The sequence below is a fragment of the Acinonyx jubatus genome, chromosome B4, assembly GCF_027475565.1.
Source record: "Acinonyx jubatus isolate Ajub_Pintada_27869175 chromosome B4, VMU_Ajub_asm_v1.0, whole genome shotgun sequence".
In the NCBI taxonomy this organism is placed as follows: Eukaryota; Metazoa; Chordata; class Mammalia; order Carnivora; family Felidae; genus Acinonyx; species Acinonyx jubatus.
In genome coordinates this window covers 19,921,809-19,948,297 of record NC_069387.1, presented here as the reverse complement: position 1 = coordinate 19,948,297, position 26,489 = coordinate 19,921,809, and the positions used below count along the sequence as shown (strand labels likewise).

At 37.0% G+C, this 26,489-nt stretch overlaps 1 protein-coding gene across 1 annotated transcript in view; it reads left to right on the top strand.

The window, feature by feature from the left end:
• The window catches only part of DNAJC1 (DnaJ heat shock protein family (Hsp40) member C1), a 217,498-nt gene that overhangs the window by 179,595 nt on the left and 11,414 nt on the right, over positions 1–26,489 (top strand). The window contains exon 9 of the mRNA XM_027073603.2: positions 8,870–8,989. Coding sequence (XP_026929404.2) covers positions 8,870–8,989 — 120 coding nt within the window. The remainder of the gene's footprint in view (positions 1–8,869; positions 8,990–26,489) is intronic.

Below are 26,489 nucleotides of genomic sequence, written 5' to 3'. Positions count from 1 at the left end.
AGCTCTAAGACAAGGCCCATAGATACAGAGAACCAACTGGTGGTTGCCAGAGGTAGAGGATACACACAGTGGGTAAAGGGAGTCAAAAGGTATAAGCTTCCAGTTTAAAATAAATTAGTTATAGGGGGGCCTGGGTGGCTCAGTCGGCTAAATGTCCACTTTTGGCTCAGGTCATGAGCTCATGGCTCGTGAGTTTCAAGCCCCACATCAGGCTCTATGCTGACAGCTCAGAGCCTGTGGCCTGCTTCGGATTCTGTGTCTTCCTCTCTGCCCCTCCCCCACTCGTGCTCTGCCTCACTCTCTCTCAAAAGTAAATAAACATTAAATAATTATAGAGATGTAATATACGACATGGTGACTATTGTTAATATGGTATTGCACATTTGAAAGTTGCTAAGAAAATAGATCTTAAAAGTTTTTATCAAAAGAAAAAATTCTAACTATGTGTGGTGACTGATTTAACTAAACATATTGTAGTAAACAATTTGCAATATATTGAATGATTGTATTATAGACCTGAAACTAATGTAACGTTATATGTGGATTATACTTCAATAAAAGTATATTAACATCATAGTTAGCTGTATTAAGAACATATGGGAACTCCATACTGTTTTTACAACTTTTCTAGAGGTCTGAAATTATTTCAAACTCGGGGCGCCTGGGTGGCTCAGTCGGTTGAGTGTCCGAGTTCACCTCAGGTCAGGATCTCGCAGTTTGTGAGTTCGAGCCCTGCGTCAGGCTCTGTGCTGACAGCTCGGAGCCTGGAGCCTGTTTCAGATTCTGTCTTCCTCTCTCTGCCCCTTCCCCGCTCATGCTCTGTCTCTCTCTGTCTCTCAAAAATGAATAAACGTTAAATAAATAAATAAATAAATAAATAAATAAATAAATAAAATTATTTCAAACTAAAAGTTAAAGGATTTTAAGTGACAATATAAGTTACAGAATGGGAGAAAATATTCATAAAACATTTCTGACAAAGATCTTGTGTCCACAAAATATAACGAACTCTTCACCCAATTAACATATAAGCAAAAGACATGAATACACACTTCATAAAAATAGATATTCAGTTGGTCAATAAATACATGTAAAGATACTCAAGATCATTTGTAATCTTGGAAATTATTACCAAAAGAAAACACGTTTCATTCCTACCAGACTGGTCAAAACTAAAACAACTGGCAATATCAAGTGTGGGTGAGTACCTGGAGGGACCCTTCATACACTGCAGGTTAGAATGTAAAACAATACAACTTGTTCGGAAAAATACTTACGTAGTTTCTTATAAAATGTATACTTTCCCTATGACTCAGCAATTCCACCACTAGGTATTTATCTAAGAAGAATTAAAACATATGACCACTATGACAATTATAAATAAATGTCCAAGCAGCTGTATTCATAATACATGATAGGGGTACCTAAGTGGCTCAGTTGGTTAAGTGCCCAACTTCAGCTCAGGTCATGATCTCACAGTTCGTGAGTTTGAGCCCTGCATCAGGCTCTGCAGTGACCGTGCACAGCCGGTTCAGGATTCTGTCTCCCTCTCTGCCCCTCCCCCACTTGTGCATGCTTGTGTGTGTGCATGCTCCCTGTCTCTCTCAAAATAAATAAACTTTAATAATAATAATGATATGTGATAACCAAGAGCTAGCAGCTACCCAAATAAATGTCCATCAGTAGGAGAATGGATAAATTGTGATACAAATCTCTTTTCTGATATGTGTTATGGAATATTTGCTCCTACTTTGTGGCATTCCATTTCATTTTTTAAATAGTTTCTTTGAAAGACCAACAGTTTAGGGGTGACTGGATGGCTCGTTCAGTTGAGCGTCCGACTTTGGCTCAGGTCATGATCTTGCGGTCCATGGGTTTGACAGCATTGGGCCCTGTGCTGACAGCTCAGAGTCTGGAGCCTGCTTTGGATTCTGTGTCTCCCTCTCTCTCTGTCCCTTCCCCGCTCATGCTCTCTCTGTGTCTTAAAAATAAAAACGTTAAAAAAATTCTTTTAAAGACCAAAAGTTTAATTTTAGCAAAATTCAAATATTTGTGGTTTTACCATTTTAAAGTTATTACATGTATTAAATGGTATTCTGATGCTGAGAGAAAGTTGCCAAAACCTCTCTACGATGAAGGAGTCTCTGGGGGGCAGTAACAGGAGTAGGAGTACCTGTCATTTTGCATTTTGGATGGGTTCTAGAGCCCTTTCCTAAAGGGGACCCCTACTCAAGAAGAGCCAGTTTGCAGCAAACAGCATAAAAGTATTTAAGTAAAATATGTAAAGGAGAAATGTGTTTCTTCCAGAACACAGAAAGGCCTAAAAGAAGTTGTGGGTGCTGAGAGAATCCGTAGCTGTTTCTGGACGGCATTATGGGTGGAGCATCCCTCTCAGTATACCAATTAATTTTCAAGACTTTAACCAAGGTGGCAAGACATTACATTTTGTATGAGGCAATGGCCCATTTCATTTTGGTGAGCTCCTTTGTCTGTCTTGAATGAGTATGTCAAATGAATCTCCTCATGGGAAGAAGTCATCAGTGTAATGTCATACTTGTCTTCCTGAAAGAATCAGGAAGTAGTTAAGAGCTTGTCCTTAAAGACTGTGAGGACAAGGCTGATGAGGTACCCCATGGTAGTTGGGTAGAAGTGTACCATACTTTGGAGGTGAGATAAACTGCAGTCAAGAGGCTGTTGAAATAGTCACTGAACAAAACATATTCACTAAATCCATAATAGCAAAATATTTACCAATTGCTAATTGGATGAAGTCAGTAACTGCAATAATATTGGCCATGGGGACCTTAATGAGGCCCACAGCATTTAGCTTGAGGTAATCTACCATGAGGCACCATTCATTCATTCATTCATTCAAGAGCAGGCCAAACTGAGCTGACACTAAAAGTAAAGGCAACAAAAACAAAAATAAACAAGTAGGACTACATCAAACTAATCCACTGAATGGGAGAAAATATTTGCAATTCGATATCTGATCCAAAACATTAAAGAACTCAGTACAACTCAATAGCAGAAAAACAATGATTAAAAAATGGACAGAGGATCTAAATAGACATTTTTCCAGGAAGACCTATAGATGGCCAATAGGTACATGAAAAGATGCTCAACATCACTCATCATCAGGAAAATGCAAATCAAAACCACAATGACATATCACCTCACACTTGTTAGAATGAGTAGTATCAAAAAGACAAAGAAGTAACACATGTTGGCAAGGATGTGAAGGAAAGGGAACCTTTGTGGGCACTGTTGGCGGGAAGGTAAATTGGTGCAGCCACGATGGAAAACAGAATGGAGATTCCTCGAGAAGTTAAAACTCGAACCACTGTATGATCCAGCAGTTCCACTTCTGGGTTATCTATCTGAAGGAAAATGAAAACGCTAACTCAAAAAGATATGCACCTCCACATTTACTGCAGTATTATTTACAATAGCCAAGACACGGAAACAACACAAGTGTCCCCTGACAGATGAATGGATAAAGGAAATATGATACACACATAGACACACACAAGAAAATATTATTCAGTCACTAAAAAAAGGAAGTCTTGCCATTTATGACATGGACAGACCTTGAGGGCATTATGCTAAGTGAAATAAATCAGAGTAAGGCAAGTACCATATGATCGCATCTATATTGGAAGCTAAAACAGAACAAAACGGAGCTCATAGATACAGAGAACAGATTGGTTGTTGCCAGAGGGGGAGGGGAGGGAGTAGGTGAAATGGCTGAAGAAGATCAAAAGGTACAAACTTCCAGTTATAAAATAAGTCCTGGGGGACTTAGTTAAGCATCTAACTCTTGGTTTTGGCTCATGTCATGATCTCCTGGTTCGTGGGTTTGAGCCCTGTGTCAGGTCTGCACTGACAGCAAGGAGCCTGCTTGGAATTCTCTCTCCCTCTCTCTCTGCCCCTCTTCCCCGCAAAGATAAAGAAATAGTCTTAAAAAAATCTTTTTCATATAAAGAAAGAAATAAGCCCTGGGATGTAATTTATAGCATGACAACTATAATTAATACTGTATTGCATACTTGAAAATTACTAACAGTACATCTTTAAAGTTCTCATCACAAGAAAACAAAATACTGTAACTATATATGGTGACAAACGTTACTAGACTTACCGTGATCATTTCTTAATACAGTTGACTCCTGAACAACATGGGGATTGGGGTGCCAACCCACTCACCCCCACCTTGTGCTCAGTTGAAAACCCACTTATAACTTGACTCCCCAAAAACTTAACTAACTAGAGAACAAATGTTATTAAAATCATAAGGAAAAGAAAATACAGTTATAGGACGGTACTGTATTAAAAAAAAAAAATCCGTGTATAAGGGGACCCATGCAGTTCCAACCCATCAAATCATTGTGTTGTACACCTGAAACTAATATAATGTCTGTAATTATACCTCCGTTTAAAACTGTTCCTCCAGTAGCTTTATGTATCATGCAGAGTAAATGAGCTAGAGTCCTTGCAGTGGCCTCTCAGTCCTTATATGATTTTATCTTCTTACCTCTCTGGCCTCCTCTCCTCTCCCTGCCCCCTTTGCTTGCTTTGCTCCAGCTTCCCTGCTCATCTCACTATTCCTCAAGCATCCTGGACATGCTCCTGCCGCAAGCCCTTTGCAATTTGCTGTTTCCTATCCCAGAGTAATCCCAGAGTGTCATCGTTCACTGTGTGTCAAATCACCACAACACTTAGTGGCGTAAAATAGTTTTTAAAGGATCAGACATCCTTGTGTCCGTTTCTCAAGAGGGATTTATTTACTGTTGCTTCCCCCAAAAGGAGGTAAAAAGAAATTTGAACTGTATGCATGGTCTTGAGCAAAGTTTCTCAAACTATCTGTAGTAAAGAACCAGGTGTAGAATATTTTTCTTTCCATCTGTTGCTGACCCATCTGTAGTCCTATTGTGCCCACACTTCACGTGACCCATCATGCTAGTCTGACAACATCTCACCATCTTATATTGTTTAAAAGAAGAGTTTACTGCTCACATACTTGGTTGTTGCAGCAGCGTCAATTTGCTGTTTCTAATCCGTACCCGAAGTTTCTGGACTTACTTGGTCATGGATTGGTGACAAACTGGTTGCAGGCTGGCACCAGCACATGGATCACACTTTAGGATCGCTGGTCCAGAGGAGACCTCTTTCTGGGAAGGTAGCTAAATCATAGATGAGGAGACCTTTCTGGGCACGACATGAAGCGATTACTGGTAAAGGGTCACAGCCTTAGAACAACAGTTTGGGATGAGTTACAAGCTTTTCTTTAAAGAAGAGTTTCACTTCCTAAGAGTGAAAAAACATTTGAAGAGATAAGCTTTTAATTTTTTTTTTTAATATTTATTTTTGAGAGAGAGAGACAGAGTACAAGCGGGGTAGGGTAGAGAGAGGGAGACACAGAATCCGAAGCAGGCTCCAAGCTGTCAGCACAGAGCCTGATGTGAGGCTCGAACTCAAGAACGATGAGCCGAAGTCAGAAGCTTAACTGACTGAGACACCCAGGCACCCCTGGGTTTTTTCCTTTACATACAGTTTATCCACATATATAGTCAAGAGCACGTAAATGCTCAATTTTTAAGTTGGAAAGGAAAACTGTATAGGTGAAAGTCAAATATACATTCTGAAACACAAAATCAGTATAGAATGTGGATTTGGAAGGTAGATTATTAGATTTGCCATCCATATTACTATGTATACATTATGAGATCTGATAATATCTGATATTTTAACTGGGTGATGGTATTTACAAGGACATTATTTCTTAGGTAAAATTTCTGAGAATTTATGAATTGAGTTGAATCTACTACAAACTGTTGAATCCAAAACTGTAACTTTTCTAGTTATGTAAATAATGGTCATTAGTAGGTCATGTGGATAGAAATATTCATTAGTGAGTTTTACTATTAGATAGAAATGGATCTTTTGTCCTTACAATAGGAAAATATAATAAATAAGCCCATATAAATTTCTTTTAATTTGGCCCTACCTTTCAGTACCAAATAAATTGCACGATACTTGGTAATTAACATTTGATGGTCTGCAGCTGTGAGGGGGAAGGTGCCTATGAGTTACTCAAAACATAGAGTGTGCTTTTCCTCTCTAGCTTCCAACTCCTATCCCCCAAGAATAGTAAGGATTTTCAAAGGCATCAAATCTTTGAACATATGTGGCTTTACGACAAAAATCTATCCCAAAGGGATATTATTTGGGAATACAATTTAAATTTTCCTATGAGCTCTTACTTTAGGAGATCTATTTGGGGATCATTACATAAAAATCGCGAATAATTTGAAAACTTACTTTTTATTTTTTATTCAGTATGGAGATTTAGTCCCAGAGTGGGGCTTTTCTGATGCAAAATTGGAATGCTGGTGTAGTCACAACAGCTGTCCCCACACCATGTGGTATCTTCCATTACTTTACTGTAGAGATGAATTTTTGGCCCGGTGTCTCAGTAATATTGGACACACATGGTTTTAAGTGGCAAAGCAGTATGCGTATGCATTCATTTGACTTTCACAGCTACAGTTGGCTCCAGATTAGAACAAGGAGAATACATTCACACCACGGCCACCCTCACGGCTGCTGTAGGAGCTGGGTCACAGTAGGCTCAGTTGCTTCTAAAGACACAACTAACTATTGCCGAGGAATTACACATTCACCAAAGTGCCTTACAGCTGTAGGAGAGAGAATAATGAATTGCTAAAAGGATTCTTTCAAAGATTTCAGATTATGGGCCTAGTTATTATCGATCCAGTTTTTTTTGTATTAATAATGAAAAAAATCACAGCCATGAAATAACCAGGAAACTAAAGGGAAAGACTGTCCTAGCAGTAGATGATTTTTCAGAATACCAGTCCAAATACTTAAAATTTTCCCTTCCCAGGGAAAAAAAAAAAGTGGCACTGTTCTTTTAGACTCATCTTATTAACAAAGAATTAAAATCTGATTGATTTTTAATGCCCATTGTCCATATATGCAGCATATTTGGAAAGCCAATCTACTAAAACTTGAAATTATTTTAAAGAATTACTTTATTAATGTTTCGGCTTTTTAGAAAGAAAAGTATTTCCTTGAAAATCCAGTTATGTCCCTCTAATATCTGAGTATGAATTTTTCCCCTAAATAAAGGGAAAAACAAGCAAGAAGAAAAAAGCTTCAGTGTAAATTTTCAAATTATCTGATAAGGAGCATTAGATTTCTGATATTCATTAAATATCAAAGAAATTCTGACCATACCCTATGTGGGCTACCTTTTTATAGAAGTGAATTTATGCCTGTATCGTACGGATTGTACTGATGAATATGTTTGAGGCTTTCAGCTTTTAGTGGATACAAAATAGAATGATTGATAAAATCCTCCCTACTATTGGCTATTATTTCCTGACTCTTAAGTGGCAGGTTGTATTTATGCCAATTTATCTGCTTCAGGGAACATTCTTGATAGCAGAACAAAGTGAATAAAAGTAGTTTGCTTTGCAAATGAATGCAAATGGGAGAGCCTTTCGGAAAGCCCTTTAACAGGGGCAGTGCGCTTTGATTACGAGTGAAGCTGCCGTTTGGACATGGTGAAAAGAGCACGCTTGAACCATTGATTGGGGGAGACAGTAAAAAGTCAGGAAGGGCCCCGTTAAGCTTGCAGTGAGGCAGGCGGATGTCAGTGCGGTTAGAGCACAGTGGGAGAATGACAGCGAGGATTAGTGTCAGGGAGAAGCTTTGCTGTAGCTGTGGAGATCGTCCCTGGGGTCACTCACCTCTGACTGTTGTTCTGTGCTGACGGTTCTGTAATGCAAACGGCCTGATGTATGCTGTTCATTATCGGAAATGGTGATTAGAAAAGGTATTTGTCTCCAAGGTTCCCTTCTTTCTTGTTTCTTTCTTTTTAATTAAGGAAAATAAGGTGGGCTTCCTCCATTTCTCTGCTGACTCCTAGAGTATTGTTTAATACCAGAGTGGCTGCAGCCTCTGGGAGGGAGTAGTTTCGTGCTAAAATCTCATGTAAAATAACTGTAACGTGGTTATTTGTTACTCAGTGATAGGTTCTTTTGCTTTGCTCAGCTTTAGGTTTGACCAAGTAGTAGTGCTGATAAAATGCAGAGAATATGCTTGCTCTTAGAATTTTTGCTTTTGGAAAAAAGATTTTATAATCTTTCGGTTATTTTGTAACTCGCTTTAACAGATCAACTTTTAGAAGCTATTTACCTTCTCAGAAATGAAGTGTTGCTTTGCTTGGACTTGAAATGGTTTAAGTCTTGGTTGTAGGCATGTCTCATTTTATTTCTGTTCCAAGTTTATTAAAACGCTAGCGTTTGAGAAGCTAAACTTTTTGGAAATGCACGATGTTTAGAATGAAATAGTGTTACACAGAATGAACAAAAACTATCTTTGTCTCAGTTCTGATTCTAAATCAGCACATTTGTTTGTTCACCTTTTCATCTTCGCTTATAAGGTGTTTTGTTTTCTTCAAAGTATAATTTTTCTTAAAACTTGAAGACCTTTTATAGTGACCTTACATGAGGCATCTGTGAGAGCAGCAGTGACACACAATGCATTTCATAGTCTTTGAGAGTCGTTCCTACTTTAATGCAAAACTGCTTTTTTTAGTGTCTTCAAAAGCCTGACTTCACAATATTTCTGCTTTCTTATTTCGTATACATAGGAAAATTTAAAAGGCTGCTGGAGCTTTGCATTCTAATGTTAAATATGCCATTCAAAGCTTTATCTAAACTACTGGACACGTGTTAATACTGTTTTTGTAGAAAACAAATTGCCAGTGGTTTGTTTCACAGGCTTATTAAATGTTTTGGCAAACGTTCTCTAAATTATCTTTTTCTATAATGTTTTGCAGGCACCTGAATGGACAGAAGAGGACCTCAGCCAGCTGACGAGAAGTATGGTTAAGTTCCCAGGAGGGACCCCAGGTCGATGGGAAAAGATTGCCCACGAATTGGGTCGATCGGTGACAGATGTGAGTTCACTCAGATTTGCATTGTATGGAGAGTGACAAACCAGAACAAGCCAACTATGTAGAAGACAGACATAGATGCATCCGACATTCTCTTTGGAGAAAGGCTACAATCCTTTTAGGACCTGGAAGTGAACCATTAACGAAATAAGCAAGAAGCAGATGTCAGCCAGTCCCCTGGTCCACAATTAACAGCTGTGTGAGGAATTCTAGTGTTTAGAGACTTAAGCTACAGTAACCTAACCACAGAAAACAATGCTGGTTTTTGTGTTTAAAGTGACCCCTTTAGCTGTGGAAAAGATAGTTCTCAGACTGATCAGAATTAGAGAAGTTAAATTTCAGCTGGATCTTTTTAACATTGAAGAACAGATTGCTATAGGTATTTAATCAGGTGGTTTGCATTAATTTAATCATCAATATTCTTATGTTTGCCTTTTTATTTCAAGGATGGTACCTACTATCCATCTTGACAAGTTGCTTAACCACAACAAAATTATATATATGAACAAATATATAATATAATATATATAACATATGTAATATGCATATGTGTGTGAATGAATCTATAGGTGAATGACTGCCTATACCCAACATTGAAAAGACTAAGTATTTGCCTGGAAGGTTTGAATTTAACACTTTGGATGCTTTTTATTCAGTAAACTTAGGGTAGAGAATCTTCTAAAAGCAACTACCACAGTCCCTGACATGTACTAAATAGAAATTCAGAAAAATTTTTATTTTTACCAATATGAGCCTTGTTTTCATAAATGACAGTAAATATTCTTTACCATATAAATCAGTAATTTACCAAGTTTACTTTAAATAAACCCTATACACCTAAAATATTTCAGGGGTTACTGAAAGCAAAGTTCAAGTGCCCTTTTCAATTCTGTTAGTATACCTTTGAGTCTTTTGATAATGAACAGTTTTAAAACCCTGCAAAATGATTAACACAACTACCCCCCCCCAAAAAAAACCCAGCTTGTTACATAAATGCTGAAAGTTATTTTTCATAGTGAGCTTCCACTATTTATAAACAAACTTACAAAACATTACCGTCAATCTTTTTTTTTATTTATTTATTTATTACCCTTTGGATAGGAGCTGCTTTGAGAATTTTAAATTATAGATATGAATTTTTTACTACCATGTAGGTCTTTTAAAAATCACATTTAAAAGACTGAATTTTTATGTGATGTTTTGCATTATTTTGGTTTCAAAGTCTCATCATGTAAAAAAATAGCTCTAGTATCTTGTAACAATTTTTTTTTTCTTGGTGTTACATGAGGAGACCCATTATCTTAGGTAACTGGAGAAGAACCTTAAGGATACCTTTTCTTCTGCTAAGAATGTTAGTGGGCTATGCATTTTATTACCTTGTTTCTAGGTTGCTTGTAAAAGATAAATTAATAATGCCTTATCAGTAAATATCTGACCAAATTAAAGATATTCCATAGTTATTGGGGTTTCAAATACTATGACCCTGTAATTATACAACTGCTGTTAATATAATGATTAATAAAAATTACTGAAATAATTTTTAGAAAGTTATAAAACAAACTGGTTTAAAAGGGCCCTAAACTTTTAGTTTTAATGGGAAAGAATGTTTCATTAATTTAGTGTCTCCTTTGAAGGCAGCACTGCCTTTAAATAAGATTTCTGGGAGACCTCATAGTTAAAAATGCCCAAGAAAGGCAATTGAATAGAGCGATATTTTAAGTTGTTGTCATTAAAATCTGGCTAAATTTGTATCTGTGTTTTTAAAAAGAGAGATGAAGGTTTAAATGCTAAGAACAGACATGATGTAACCAACACAGCCTTGAGAATGGCTAATTAGTATCAGAAATCTAGAAAATCTATACATAACCTAGTAGTCTTAGTGCAGTGTTAGTATAGGCAAAGACATCTTTTCGAACTTTTGTAAATTCATCCCATATGTTTCCATTGTTTTTCTTCTAGACTTACCCAGGGGAGACTGAATCCATGTCTGCAATAGATATTTTTCCTTTTACCATAGAAGTAGCAAACATGACTTTTGGGAATTTTTTTTCCCTCCAAGTATTCTATTTGCATAATACCAAAAGTACCTTGAAAATAAATATTTTAGTAAACCCAAACTTTTTTGGCACCAAAAAATGCCCTTGTAACGAACTTTTCTTCTAGTACAGCATGTACATTTTTTTTCATTCTGTGAGTATTTTCGTTCTGTGTCATTTTCATAGCTGGACTACACATTTCACATCATAACCGCCCCGCTTCAACACACACAAATCTCTCTCTAAAAGAGAGCAGGTGTCAGAAGACAGATAACTCATTTTAGTGAACACACAGTGAATTACATTGAAGCAGCTAAAGCAGGTTGAGCTAATACAGTTCCTTCAGTACAATGTCAAGTGAAAGTTGACCATACTTGAGAAGATCACTTATAGTTCTTTTTGGCTTATGGCGTTAATTAGATTTGTTTTCATTAAGTATTTAATTATGGGGACAACCCCAAGTTCAATTTGCTGTCATCAGAACCTCTTCTTACTGACCTAGTCACCTGTGCCAACTCTCCCTGGTCTGCACATCTGTTCCTTGACCCGTTTTTATTTTTTTGTTTTGCTAACTTTGTAGCTTCGGGTTTAGTTCTCTTTCCTTCAAGAGACAATTGACCTTTTTTCAGGGAGGGGCAAGAGTGTACTCTTGGTGGGATCTATATATTCTTTATTGGGATTGACAGATTACAATGAAAAACCCATTCGATTCTTCAATTTAAAAAGGAGTTTTCAGTGTATTAATTGTCACAGTCAACAAGTTGCTAAATTCTACTCTGGATAAACACAAGCAATGTGATTGCCTTTGTAAAAAATTAATGCAAAGTGTATTTTAACTCAGATATATCAAAAGTATAAGACTTCCTTTATTACAGATTAAGTAATTTAAACGTGAATGTATGCCTTTCAGCAGATAATTTTGATAATGACAGAGGATACTCAAATTGTAAAAACAACAAAGAAAACAAAAACTGGCACGTAAAACCAACCTTAATGTGATTATTAACTGCAGGCTTTCTAAATTAAGGTCAGGGAGCCTCAGATTTCTTGCTTGTGAAGTAATATCATTCTCTTGCCTGAAAGGATGTAAACTGATTCTGCTTCTCTCTGTGGCCACTAATCTCTTGCATTCTGGTTGTGATAACAGACTGATTGGAGATTTTCTGCCTGCTTGGAAAAGGCCCAGGTAGGCAGCCAAACAAAAAACAGGTGAATAGATTTAGACAGACTTTTATAATTAGCTTAGTGCCACAGTGAGAGGTAAGAGGTGTGTAGTTAGATAAGCATCCCCATGTGCACGTGAAAAAAAAAGAGGAGGGAAAAATCATAAAATTCCCAAGTGTGTTTTATATAGCTGCAGCTAGAGAGGGGATACTCTTGGGATTTGTATGTAATGGCAGTTGTTCTAAAAATATGTAAGTGGAATTTTATTCAATAGAAAATAAACTTTACAGTTTATATCAGTGAATTAAATATATACTACATAGTAATTACGTATTTAATATATATAGTAATTATTTTGGCAAGTATATTACTGCCATTACTTTTCGAGTTAGGCTAGACCTACATGAGTTGTAAAGATCACAAGGACTGCTTCCCGGCCCTCTTCTATCCAAGTACTAACCAGGCCCAACCCTGCCCTCTGAACCAGGCTTCCTGCCCTAGCACACTTCTCTTGGTTTGGGCCTGACCTCATCTTCTGGTCCCTCTCCCCCCTCACCTTCCCAACCTCAAGACCTTTAAAGGCATTTGAATCTTAGAAAGGAATAGGGCCTTTATCCCTTTCTTCTGCTACATGAGTCACTAGCTAACTTAATAACCAATTTTCAAACTAATATTAATAGACGATAATTTAATGTGTTACCAAACACACAGACGTATTTTAATAGGAGCCTTCAGGTTCTTATCCCAAGTATATGAATGATTGGAATAAGAGTTTCAGGCAACTTGATTGCCTGTTTAAAGGAAAGAGAAGACAGTAATAGGACCTTTCGGGGTCCCATCAGACAAAATTACGTAATTAATTGCTTAATCTGTCTACTGACCTGGTTAGACTTTTTCTACAATATGGCTTCTGGGCCAAAGGTGTGTAAATGTGCATTCCACATCACCATTTCTGTCTCAACATTGAGTAACGTCACACACAGAACAGGATGGCTAAACTATACATTCACTACATGAGCATAACATTGCAAAAATCAGTTAAGAGATCAAACCAACATTTTTAACTGTCTTAACTGATAATATTGGTTATTCCCTCATTCATCTTTATGCTCTTTTATATTTTTAAAACATTTAAACACTCCTTATTTTACTTGACCTTCACAACAGCATGGGGAGAGAGAGAGGCAGCCATTATTCATCTCCATTTTACAGTGTGTAAACTGCTGCTGAGACCTTTGTTCAAGGTGACACAAGGTGACTAGAGAGTTGAGGCAACACTAGATAGTTTGGTTCTTCATCTCATATGTTCCTGTCACCACTTAATGTTGTTTATTGCTGTGTGTATGAAAAATACTTTATTTTTATTTTAGAGAGCACACGGGCAGGGGAGAGGGGCAGAGGGAGAGAGAGAATCCCAAGCAGGCTCCATGCTGAGTGCAGAGCCTGATGTAGGGCTTGATTTCATGACCCTGGGATCATGACCTGAGCCAAAATCAACAGTCGGATGCTGAACCAATGAGCCACCCAGACGCCCCTGAAGAACACTTTAAATATGTCTGGAGACTTTTACCATTAGACCTTTTTTGGTAAAACTCTATGTTCGTATAAAAAATAAACTTTTAAAAGTACACTTAGGTAGGGACGCCAAGATGGTGGGATCGAGCCCCACGTGGGGCTCTGAGCTGAGAGTGTGGAGCCTGCTTGGGATTCTCACTCTCTCTGCCCCTCCCCCACTAGTGCTCACGCACTCTCAAACTTTAAAAAATAAATATACAGTCAAAAAAAATTTATCTCATCAGCCATAATAAAAATTATTTCTATAAACATTTGTCATATATAATTCTAGACTTTAGTCTTGTATAATTTTAACACTATTAATCAGTATCCTGTCCTTTTCACTTCGCTATGAAACATGAGCTACCTTTCATGACACTTCATTTTTCTAAACACAGAATGCTTTGTTGTTTTGATATAATTAAGTAGTATCATACTGATTGTCGTTTAAATTGCTTCCTTTTTTGCTGTTGTATGGGATTGTCTTTTTTTTTTTTTCATTCTACTTTCCACTTACTTGTGTTTTTGTAGCTTGTATTCCTAGAAGTAGAGCTGCTTGGTTCAAGGCTATGGATGTTCTGGGGCACCTGGGTGGCTCAGTTGGTTGAGCATCTGACTCTTGATTTTGGCTCACATCATGATCTCATGGTTCATGAGTTTGAGTCCTGTGTCAGGCTCTGCAGTGACAGCACGGAGACTGCTTGGGATTCTCTCTCTCTCTCTCTCTCTCTCTGCCCCTCCCCCACTCACACACACACACACACACACACACTCTCTCTCTCTAAATAAGTAAACTTAAAAAATATATATATATGGATGTTTTTAGGACTTTTGATGGCTTTAAAATTGGGCTCCAGAGAGGTTATAACAATACACAATGCCAATGGTAGTATATGAGAGAGATCACTTCCTCGTAATCTTACCAACACTGAATGTTATTTTTTTTTTTAAGTTTATTTATTCTTAGAGAGAGGGAGGGAGAGAATCCCAAGCAGGCTTCGCACTGCCAGTGCAGAGCCCAACACTGGGCTCGAACTCACGAACGCGAGACTTTGACTTGAGCGGAAATTAAGGCGGAAGCTTAAACAACTGAGCCACCCAGGTGCCCCAGATGTTGTTATTTGTTTTTTATCATTGCCTGCCAAATAAGTGAAAAGTGCTACAGCACTGATTTTTGTATATTGCCTCCTTACATGGTGGTCTTATTTCAAATAGAGTTTGTGTTAATTCGTTAGAATTTTAGGATAGACAGTCCTATCATCTGCATATACTTTGGCATTTTTTAATCTTATTTCTTATTTGACTGTATTACGTAGCTATTCCAGAGAAATATATTACAGTAATAGTGATTAGTGCAGACTTCTTGTTCAACGTTATAGTAAAAAAACCTAATGTTTGGCCATTAATTTTAATATTAGTCATTGATATAAGAGATATATTATTACGCTGAGGAAATTTTATTCAGTTTTTCTAATTCTAATTCATTACAATTGTGCTCGGGAGTAGATACGAAATTCTGACAATACTTTTTTGACATAAATTGACATGATCATACAATTCTTCTCATATGATCTAATGAGGATCTTTGTATTTCCAAGATAGACTTTACTTGGTCATATAATACTCTCCTTTAATAAATACCTGGATTTGATTAGTTAATAATTTAAGATTCTTGCATATATGTATATGTTTTGTTAATTGGATATCTTTAGGTAGGGTTATACCAACCTTCTAGAATTAATTATACTAGCCTTCTAACATCTGGAGGGTCAAGAAAGTATTGAATTCATAAAACAGGAAGAAGGAAAGGATGTTGTGGGGGAAAAAAACCAGGACAAAAATAAGTATCCAAATAAATGAAGTAGAATGGTTGAAGGTTATCAAGAAAATCTACTGTGAAGCAGAACTTAAAAAATGTTAAACTATTATAGAAAAGATAAGAACTACAGGGAATCAGTCCAAGAGGTCCAAACCTGATTAAAAGGAGTTCCAGTGAGAGAGAGAGAGAGAGAGACATGAGAGATGCATGAACATTATTCAGTAAACAGAAATGAAGTTTCCAGAGAGAGTAGTTTGTAAGAGCTGTCCAAAGTCAAGTTGGATACATGGAAAAGCTCCTGGGAAATTTTATGAACACTGAGATTACACAGAAGATCTTTAAAGCTTTTAGGGAGAACAGACATCCAAATAAGGCCAATCAGAGTGACATCAAATTGCTTTGCAACTCTAGGTTTTGGGACACAAGGGAACAATGCCTTCACTGTTCTGAGGAGAAATAGCTCTGAATCTAGAACAGACCAAATATGATAGTTAAATACATAAGGCAAGGAGTGTCTAAGGATTATTCCTTCTTAGAAAGTTCCCTGAGATTGTACTCTAGCAAAAACAAAACAAAAACAAAAAGGCTGGAGAAAGACATGGAATCCAAGGATCCAACCCAATGGACAGGAATCCCAAGACCCCACAGTGATATAATAGGCCCAAAGCGCAATACAGTAAAACCTTGGTTTATGAGCATAATTCATTCCAGAAACATTCTTGTAATCCAAAGCACTTGGATATCAAAGTGAATTTCTCCATAAGAAATGATGGAAACTCAGATGATTCGTTCCACAACCCAAAAATGTTCTTATAAAAATGATAACAATACTGTAACATAATACAAAATAATAAAAAAAATACAACATATAAGGAAAAATAAGCAAATTAACCTGCAAAACCTTTGTGACTAGTGAGGGAGACAAGAGAGAGGAGGGTTATCGTGTGGGACGACTTTCACTATCACTAATGGAATCACTGCTATCTGTTAGCTCAATGGAATCTTTTTCTTTTCATGAAACTGTAATAAGGAACCTATCCAATGACACTTGTTTTTGCCTCCTTTTGAGAATTTTGCAGAAATGTGACCTAGCACTGTCATTAAACAGATTCATGGCTCGTACTGCTACAGCCTTATTCGGATGGTGCTTTTCTACAGAAGTTTGCTCTGTTTCCTACATTTTACACATCTCCCTAATCTCATTTGAAGCGAGGGATTCCTCCACCTGTTTCTCCTCCTCCTCTGCAGACCAGATGCAGATGTAGACTTCTCATAGAATCTTGCAGTTTCGGCCACTTGAATCTCTCAGTCATACTTCTTGGTGATTACCATCTTAACTTTCACTGTAATCATCTCCTTCTTCTTACTCACTTTCTTTTCAACCTTTTTCTGCATGAGGGCTGTTGTATATGCTCATGTGGATGTTGACTACAGTGCCATATTAATAAACTTGCAATATACTGTATTTAATGTAACTGACAATAAGGCAACAGAGGAAAGGGTCTATATCTGCAGGCAGCCTGACCTAGAATGAAGCAAAGCATTCCTAAGCTTACTCTTGTGGGGAAGAGCAAAGGACTGTCCATAGGTTCTTTGAAGTGACAAAAAATATACTAGTGTGGGCACCTTCCAATGTTCTGAAAAATCACTAATTTCTGCCAAACACCACGGCCTGAGACCGAGCATCCGAGCATGGGAGATGAACACCCACAATGCCAAGTGAGAGAGAGAGAAGAACCATTAGCTCAGTTGTGATCATGTGGTGTTCGGCATACGTACTACTCGTATTGCAAGATATCTCTCGTTTATCAAGTTAAAATTTATTAGAAATGTTTGCTCATCTTGTGGAACACTTGCAGAACAGGTTACTCACAATCCAAGGTTTTACTGTATGTTCACGTTGAAGTAGGAGAATGAAGGATTGTTTGACAGCAACCCTTAAAGAAAGGGAAATTTTATAGACTAGAAAGTATGGCTGAAAACTTGGAAAAACTTTTATATATGGAAAAAGGCAACCAGAAACTCCACAGACAACAGAAAACCATACAAAAAAGGCAAAGTCTAAATTTAAGTATACTAGAAAGTAGAGTAATACAGCCAAATAATTTGATATTGTGACCATTCTCCTTTGAGTAGCACAAGAAGCATGTTCACAGCACAGTACTTGTCTCTACAGTGAGTAATACGTACCAGATCATAATTTATAATATCTTACAAAATGGCTTTTCATATTTGAAACACTTTATGTGTTTTACAGATGGTTTTCCAATTTTTAAAATCAACAAGTTGCAGAAGACGATGGCAAGCTGCCCAGCAACAATTTGTCCAAGTCCCCCAAACCTCTGCTCTAAGTTACTAATTTCTTTTCAGAGGAACATAATTGAAATGATGTGTGTTCATAGGAGCTCTTATTCACTTTTCCCTTCTACTGCGCTGAAATACAAAATTTGCCCACAGCCAAGCTGCAACCTTGCAGGCAAAGACAACAGCCCCAAAGATGGTGGCAAAGCACAGTGGAAAGAACCTGGGGATGGAGTAAAAGGAAAATTGTAGATAGTGACAAGATAAAAAAATATATATATATACAACAGATTAAGAGGTTAGAGACCGAAGGGAATTGCGATTAAAAGTGGGGTTCTGAGGAAGGTCTCTCAAGTAGGTAATATAGGAGCAGGGACACAAAGCAAGTAAAGGAGCAAGGTTGTCTGAGAAAAAGTGTTCCAGGTAGAGGGTAAGGCACTTACAAAAGCTTTAAGACCAAGGACCTCTGTGGGGTGTGCAGAGTCCAGCATAGAGGCCAATATGGCTGACAGAGTGAGTAGACAGGATTACAGAAGATGAGGACAAGAGGCAGTGGAGGGCCAGATGATATAGGACCTTGCTGGCCAGGATAAAGATCCTGGATTTTACTCTGAGTGAGATGGTTACAGCACTGGAAGATTTTGAGTAAAGGAGTGCAAGATCTAAACAGGTCATTCTGACTACTTTGTGGAGAAGACACCGTAGCAGGGAAAGTGTGTGAAGGCAGGCCAAGTAAAAGGCTATTTCAGTTGTTCTTGCAAAAGATAATGGTAGTTTGGTCCAAGGGTTATTGGGAGAGGTGGGAAAAAGAAGTTTAACTCAAAGCATACACACGTGCACACACGCGCGCACACTGTAATCTTCAGAAGAACTGTGAACATAAATTATTGCCTCAGGATGTAGGGTACATTGCTTTTCATCGTAAGCCCTTGTTGGTTACTGCTTTTCTTTTTTAAGCTATGAACATGTATTACCTTGATTTTTAAAACTATTTTTAAAAATCTAAGGAAACAGAATATGTTACCTTTAATGTTTTTCTGTATCAGTGTATATATACCTACCTGACTCTTCATTTTTTTTAATTATAAAGGCTTTATTGATTTACAGAAATAGGAAAAACAATCCTAAAATTTGTATGGAACTACAAAGGACACCAAGTAGCCAACACGATCTTGAGAAAGAAGAACAAAGCTAGAGGCATCAGACTTCCTGATTTCAAAATATATTACAAAGCTACAGTAATTAAAACAGTGTGGTACTCACATAAAAATGATGAGCAGACAATGGAACAGAATAGAGAGCCCAGAAATAAATACACATATATACAGCTAACTGATCTTCAAAAAGGATACCAACTGTACACAACGAGGAAAGAGTAGCCTCTTCAGCAATGATGTTAGGAATCTGCATGATAACCACATGCAGAAAAATGAAACTGGACTCTTACACCATGTAAAAAGTCAACTCAAAATGGGTTAAAAGTCAAACATAAGACCTAAAACTAAAACTCTTAGAATAGGGGAAAGCATCATGACATTGGTCTTGGCATTGATTTCATTGATATAATACCAAAAGCACAGGCAACAAGAACTAAAATAACTGGGACCATATCAAACTAAGAAGCTCTGCACAGCAAAGAAAACAATTCAAAGAGTGAAGGATAACCTACAGACTAAGGGAAAATATTTGCAAACTTTATATCTGATAAAAAATCTCTAAAATATATAAGGCTTTCCAACAACTCAATAACCAAAACATCTACATTACTTATAAAGCTAATCAGGAAGTTAGCACAACACACTCTTTTTTAAATGGTTAAGATGGGCACTTTTATTATTTCTTATATTTTTCTGTCCAGAGAAAACATAGAAAAATTTAGACATTGGAGAAATAATAAGAATGAAAAGTGGCGCCTGGGTGGCTCAGTTGGTTAAGTATCTGACTTCAGCTCAGGTCATTATCTCATAGTTTGTAAGTTCGAGCCCCATATCAGGCTCCGTGCTGACAGCTCAGAGTCTGGAGCCTGCGTCACATTCTGGGTCATCTTCTGTCTCTGCCCCTCCCCTGCTCGTGCTCTCTTTCTCTCTCTTTCTCCCAGACAGAGACCCTACAGAAAAGGAGAACTACAGGTCAGCGTCCCTGATGAACATGGATGCAAAAATTCTCAACAAGATACCAGCAAATTGAATTCAACAGCATATAAAAAGAATTATTCACCATGACCAAGTGGGATTCATTCCTGGGCTGCAGGGCTAGTTCAATATTTGCAAATCAATGTGATACATCACATTGATAAAGGATAAGAACCATATGATCCTGTCAATAGATGCAGAAAAAGCATTTGACAAAATACAACATCCTTTCTTAATAAAAACCCTCAAGAAAGTCGGGATAGAAGGAACATACCTAAGCATCATAAAAGCCATATATGAAAAGCCCACAGCTCATATCATCCTCAATGGGTAAAAACTGAGAGCTTTCCCCCTGAAATCAGGAACACGACATGGATGTCCACTCTCACCACTGTTGTTTAACATAGTGTTGGAAGTCCTAGCCTCAGCAATCAGACAACAAAGTGAAATAAAAGGCATCCAGATCGGCAAAGAAGAAGTCAACCTTTCACTTTTCACAGATGACATGATACTCTACATGGAAAACGCAAAAGACTCCACCAAAAACCTGCTAGAACTGATACATGAGTTCAGCAAAGTCACAGGATATAAAATCAATGTACAGAATCAGTTGCATTTCTATACACCAATAATGAAGCAACAGAAGGAGAAATCAAGAACTCGATCCCATTTACAATTGCACCAAGAACCATAAAATACCTAGGAATAAACCTAACCAAAGATGTCAAAGATCTGTATGCTGAAAACTAATGAAGGACATTGAAGAAGACACAAAGAAATGGAAAAACATTCTATATTCATGGATTGGAAGAATAAGTGTTGTTAAAGTGTCAGTACTACCCAAAGCTATCTATACATTCAATGCAATCTCAATCAAAATTGCACCAGCATTCTTCTCAAAGCTAGAACAAAAACATCCTAAGATCTGCATGGAACCACAAAAGACCCTAAATAGCCAAAGTAATGCTGAAAAAGCAAAACAAAGCAGGAGCCATCACAATCCCAGACTTTAGCCTCTACTACAAAACTGTGATCATCAAGACAGTATGGTATGGCTCAAAAACAGACACATAGACCAATGGAATAGAATAGAGAACCCAGAATTGGACCCACAAATGTATGGCCAACTAATCTTTGACAAAGCAGGAAAGAGTATCCAATGGAAAAAAGACAGTCTCTTTAGCAAATGGTGCTGGGAGAACTAGACAGCAACATGAAGAAGAATGAAACCGGACCACTTTCTTACCATACACAAAAATAAACTCAAAATGGATACAAGACCTAAATGTGAAATAGGAAACCATCAAAACCCTAGAGGAGAAAATAGGCAACAACTTCTTTGACCTCAGCCACAGCAACTTCTTGCTGGACATGTCTCCAAAGACAAGGGAATTAAAAGCAAAAATGAACTATTAGGACCTCATCAAGATAAAAAGCTTCTGCACTGCAAAGGAAACAGTCAACAAAACTAAAAGGCAACCAACAGAATGGGAAAAGATATTTGCAAATGACATATCGGATAAAGGATTAGTATCCAAAATCTATAAGGAAACTTACCAAACTCAACACCTGAAAAACAGTCCAGTTTTTCGGATTGAAAATGGAAAGAAATGGGCAGAAGACATGAACAGACACTTTTCCAAAGAAGACATCCAGATGGCCAACAGACACATGAAAAGATGCTTAGCATCACTCATCATCAGGGAAATACAAATCAAAACCACACTGAGATACTATCTTACACTAGTCAGAGCGGCTAAAATTAACAATTCAGGAAACAACAGATGCTGGCAAGAATGTGGAGAAATGGGAACCCTCCACTGTTGGTAGGAATGCAAACTGGTGCAGCCACTCTGGAAAACAGTGTGGAGGTTCCTCAAAAAATTAAAAATAGAACTACCCTATGACCCAGCAATAGCACTACTAGGAATTTATCCAAAGGATACAGGAGTGCTGATTCATAGGGGCATGTGTACCCCAATGTTTACAGCAGCGCTTTCAACATTAACCAAATTATGGAAAGAACCTAAATGTCCATCCACTGATGAATGGATTAAGAAGATGTGGTGTGTATACATATATATGTGCGTATATATATTTGAATGTACATATATATGTATATATGTACATCTATATGAATATGAATATATTGAATATATATGTGTATATGAATACTACTTGGCAATGAGAAAGGATGAAATCCTGCCATTTTCAGCAACGTGGATGGAACTGGAGGGTATTATGCTAAGAGAAATAAGTCAGAGAAAGACAGATATATGTTTTCACTCGTATGTGGAACTTGAGAAACTTAACAGAAGAACATGGGGGAAGGGAAGGGGAAAAAAATAGTTACAAACAGAGAGGGAGGGAGGCAAACCATAAGAGACTCTTAAATACAGGGACCAAACTGAGGGTGGATGGGTGGGGGGAGCAGGGTAGAGGGGAAAATGGGTGATGCGCATTGAAGAGGGCATGTGTTGGAATGAGCACTGGGTGTTGTGTGTAAGTGATGAATCAGGGGAATCTGCCCTCAAAACCAAGAGCACACTGTATACACTGTATGTTAGCCAACTTGACAATAAATTATATTTAAAAAATAAACATTAAAAAATAAATAAAGATAAAAGAAAAGAATGAACACTGCTTTCTACCAGTGGGAAACATTCTCAGGTAGTTTATTTAATGTTCAGATAACAGAGTGCCCTCTGTACTTGAAAGGTACAGTAGTTCTCAGTTATAATGAGTGCTCAGTTCATATAGAGAGTTGGCCAAAATTAAATACAACTGAATGAAAATATGAACTTCAGTTACACAATTTTTAATATTAGAGTAATACTTAAAATGTCATCAAATCAGCCAGAATTTGAAAAATAGGATTTGAGATTATCACTAGTAGTCATCATTTATTTTCTGAGTTATCTGAAGATGCCAGGAATTGAGGATACACTTTATATAGCTCAGAAAATTGGAAAATTCTTCTGTATATTGAGAGTTACATGGTGGCATATTTATACTCCTCTGATCCTAATTGTACCTTATGGAATATAATTTTCATTTTACTATTTTAATTTTCCTTTACTTTCATCAGTGTTTTCACTAGAAGGAATAAAACCTATTTTGGATTTTTTTTCATCCATCCCAACCTATGCCATATGTCCCAGATTTGATTGTAGAGCCTCTGTTTCATAAGAATTTTAAAGATAAATTTAGCCATAGCTATATTAAGAAGAAGGATTATAAAATGTTTCCTACTTGGAATCAGAACATGGGAAAACAAATTTTCCTACAGTTCTACAATCCATATAACTGTTAAAACACATGTATAATTTTTTTTAATGTTTGTTTATTTTTGAGAGAGAGCACGAGACTACATCTTCTACAATTGCACATGATATAAAAGCAGAATGAGTAACTGAAATTTTCATTATGGAATATGTGAGAATAATAACACTAAACATTCAAGACTAAATACGCACATGTGCTATTGAAGTCATCCAGATCTAAAGGAGAGAGAGAGATCTGGTGATGACCATGTCACCTCCAATGTCATCTCTGCAGATGACATGATATTATATATAGAAGACCCTGAGGACTCCACCAAAAAATGGTTAGAACCAGTCAACTATTTCAGTAAATTTTCACGATACAAAATCAGTACACAAAAATCAGTTGTGTATCTGTATATGAACAACATACTATCAGAAAGAGAACTTAAAACAATTCCATCTACAATAGCATCAAAAAAGTAAAATACTAGGAATAAATTTAACAAAGGAGACAAAAGACCTGCATGCTGAAAACTACAAGACATTGATGAAAGAAATCAAAGAGGACACAAATAAATGGAGATCTATTCTGTACTCATGAATTGGAAGAAATAATATTGTTAAAATGCCCATACTACCCAAAGCAATCTACAGATCCAATATACTCCCTATCAAAATTCCACTGGCATTCTTCACAGAAATAGAACAAACAATCCTAAAATCAGTATGGAACCCCAAAAGACCACCAGTAGCCAAAACAATTTTGAGAAGAACAAAGCTGGAGGCATCACACTTTATAGTTTTAAACTATATTACAAAGCTGTAGTAATCAAAACAATATGGTACTAGCATAAAAACAGACAAACTGATTAACGGAACAGGGTAGAGGCTACAAATAAACCCACACGTATATGGTCAACTAATCTTTGGCAAAGAATATACAATGAGAAAGGGCAGTCCCTTTAATAAATGGTGCCTGGTAAACTGGACAGCACATGGAAAAGAATGAAATTGGACCCCCTACACAAAAATCAACTCAAAATGGATTAAGAACTTGAAGACCTGAAACCCTAAAACTCCTAGAAGACTTGGGGGTAATCCCATTGACATTAATTTTAGTGATGATTTTTTTGGATTTGACACCAAAAGCAAAGCAACAAAAGCAAAAGTAAACAAGTGGGACTACATCAAATTTAAAACCTGCATAGCAAGAAAACCATCAACAACATGGAAAAGAAACCTATGGAATTGAAGGAAATACTCTGTAAACCACATATCCAATAAGAGGCTAATATTTAAATATATAAGGAACTCCTATAATGCAAGAGCAAAAAAAAAAGAGAGAGAGAGATAATGCTGGTGAAGATGTGGAGAAACGAGGACACTTGTACACTGTTGGTGGAAACGTAAACTAGTACGTTCCTCAAAAAATTAAAAATAGAATTACCAAGGTCACTGGGCAGCTCAGTTGGTCAAGCACTCCACTCTTGATTTCGACTCAGGTCATGACCTCAGGGTTTATGAGTTTGAGCCCTGTGTTGGGCTCCGTGCTGATAGCACGGAGCCTACTTGGCATTCTCTCTTTCTTCCTTTCTCTGCCCCCACATAAAAAACAAATAAACATTACAAAAAGTCACCTGGATATTTTTTTAGAAAAATAGAACTACCATAAGATTTGGCAGTCCCACTTCTGGCTATCTATCCAAAGAATGTAAATCATGAGATAACCATATTCCATGTTCATAGCAGCAATATTCACAATTAGCCAAGGTACAGAAACAACCTAAGTGTCTTTCAGATGAATAGATAATGAAAATGTGATTTTATATATATGTGTGTATATACACATACAAATACATAAAGACACACGCACACACAGGAATATGATCTAGCCAAAAAAAATAGTCAAACTCATAGAAACAAATCATAGAAAAGTAGTTGCCAGGGGCTAGAGGGTGGGGAAAATAGGGAGAGGATGGCAAAATGATAAAAACTTTCAATTATAAGCTGAATAGGGTCTGAGGATCTAATGTATAACATGGTGACTATAGTTGACAACACGGTGGTATATAATTAGAACTTGCTAAGAGAGTAGAACTTAAATGTTCTCACCAAAAATAAGTCAATACATGAGGTGATGAATATGGTTAATTAACTCAATGGGGGAAATTCTTTCACAGTGGATATAAATACAAAATCATGTGCACTGTAAACATCTTACAATTTTAGTACAGTTTTGTCAGCTGTACCTAAACAAAACAGTAAATTGACATCCATGGAATTGAAGTCATCTAGATCCACAGGGGAAAATTGGATTTAGCAATGACCATGGTCACTGAAAGATAATCTGACTTTCCTGAGGTGACCTACTATCATACCCAGGGACATCCTGGCCTTTAAGCTTTATATTAGACCATCATTTGTTTAGAAACATCTTTATCTGCTTAGAATCGTAAATAATATGCTGAGGATGCCACACTTGGCCCCAAAACAATTATTTTGTGATTATTGCCATATACATGTTTTCTCCTGAGACAAAGGCCAATGAAGAGAAATTCTCAAGGAAAGGGGATCATTGCTGTAATCATTGTCATACAACTGTTTAATGACACCAGGAAATGTGAACTTGACAAAGAGGCTAGAATATTAAAGGAACTCCTTTACCACATAGAACTGGAAAAGTCACAGTTGTGCTTTGCTTTTTTCTAATAAGTTCTAAATTGCCTTTTAAGTGGGAGAAAAATATGGTTCAAAGATAACTGTGGTGACATCCCATTAGTTTCATTGTTAGATGCTAAGGATTTAAAGGACACAGATTATAGCAGCTATTTGTTTTCTGTGGTAGACAGGCCAGATTTTGATATATACTGTATTCAGAATTCTCTCAGCACAAGAAGTAACTAACCATGTATGCTCAAACCCACTCATGAATACATTCTCTTGGAGGAGCCCTCCTGAGGTCAAAACAAATATGAAACACTGACCTCAGAAACTTTCCTTCAAAGGAGCCACAATTTGATTTCACTTGTTTGTAGAGCAATTTATGCACCAGGGCATCTTGTAAACAGTAGAGCATCTGTCAGCAATTAGTGGTTTTTAACAGCTTGGTGTGGTCAGGTAAAGAGAAGAGGAGTCCTACAAATACCACTATCATCCAGAATTACTGGGCCTATCCATAATAATGCAAAAATATGTTTTCTGATCCCAAAGGAATGAAATTAGAAATAAGTT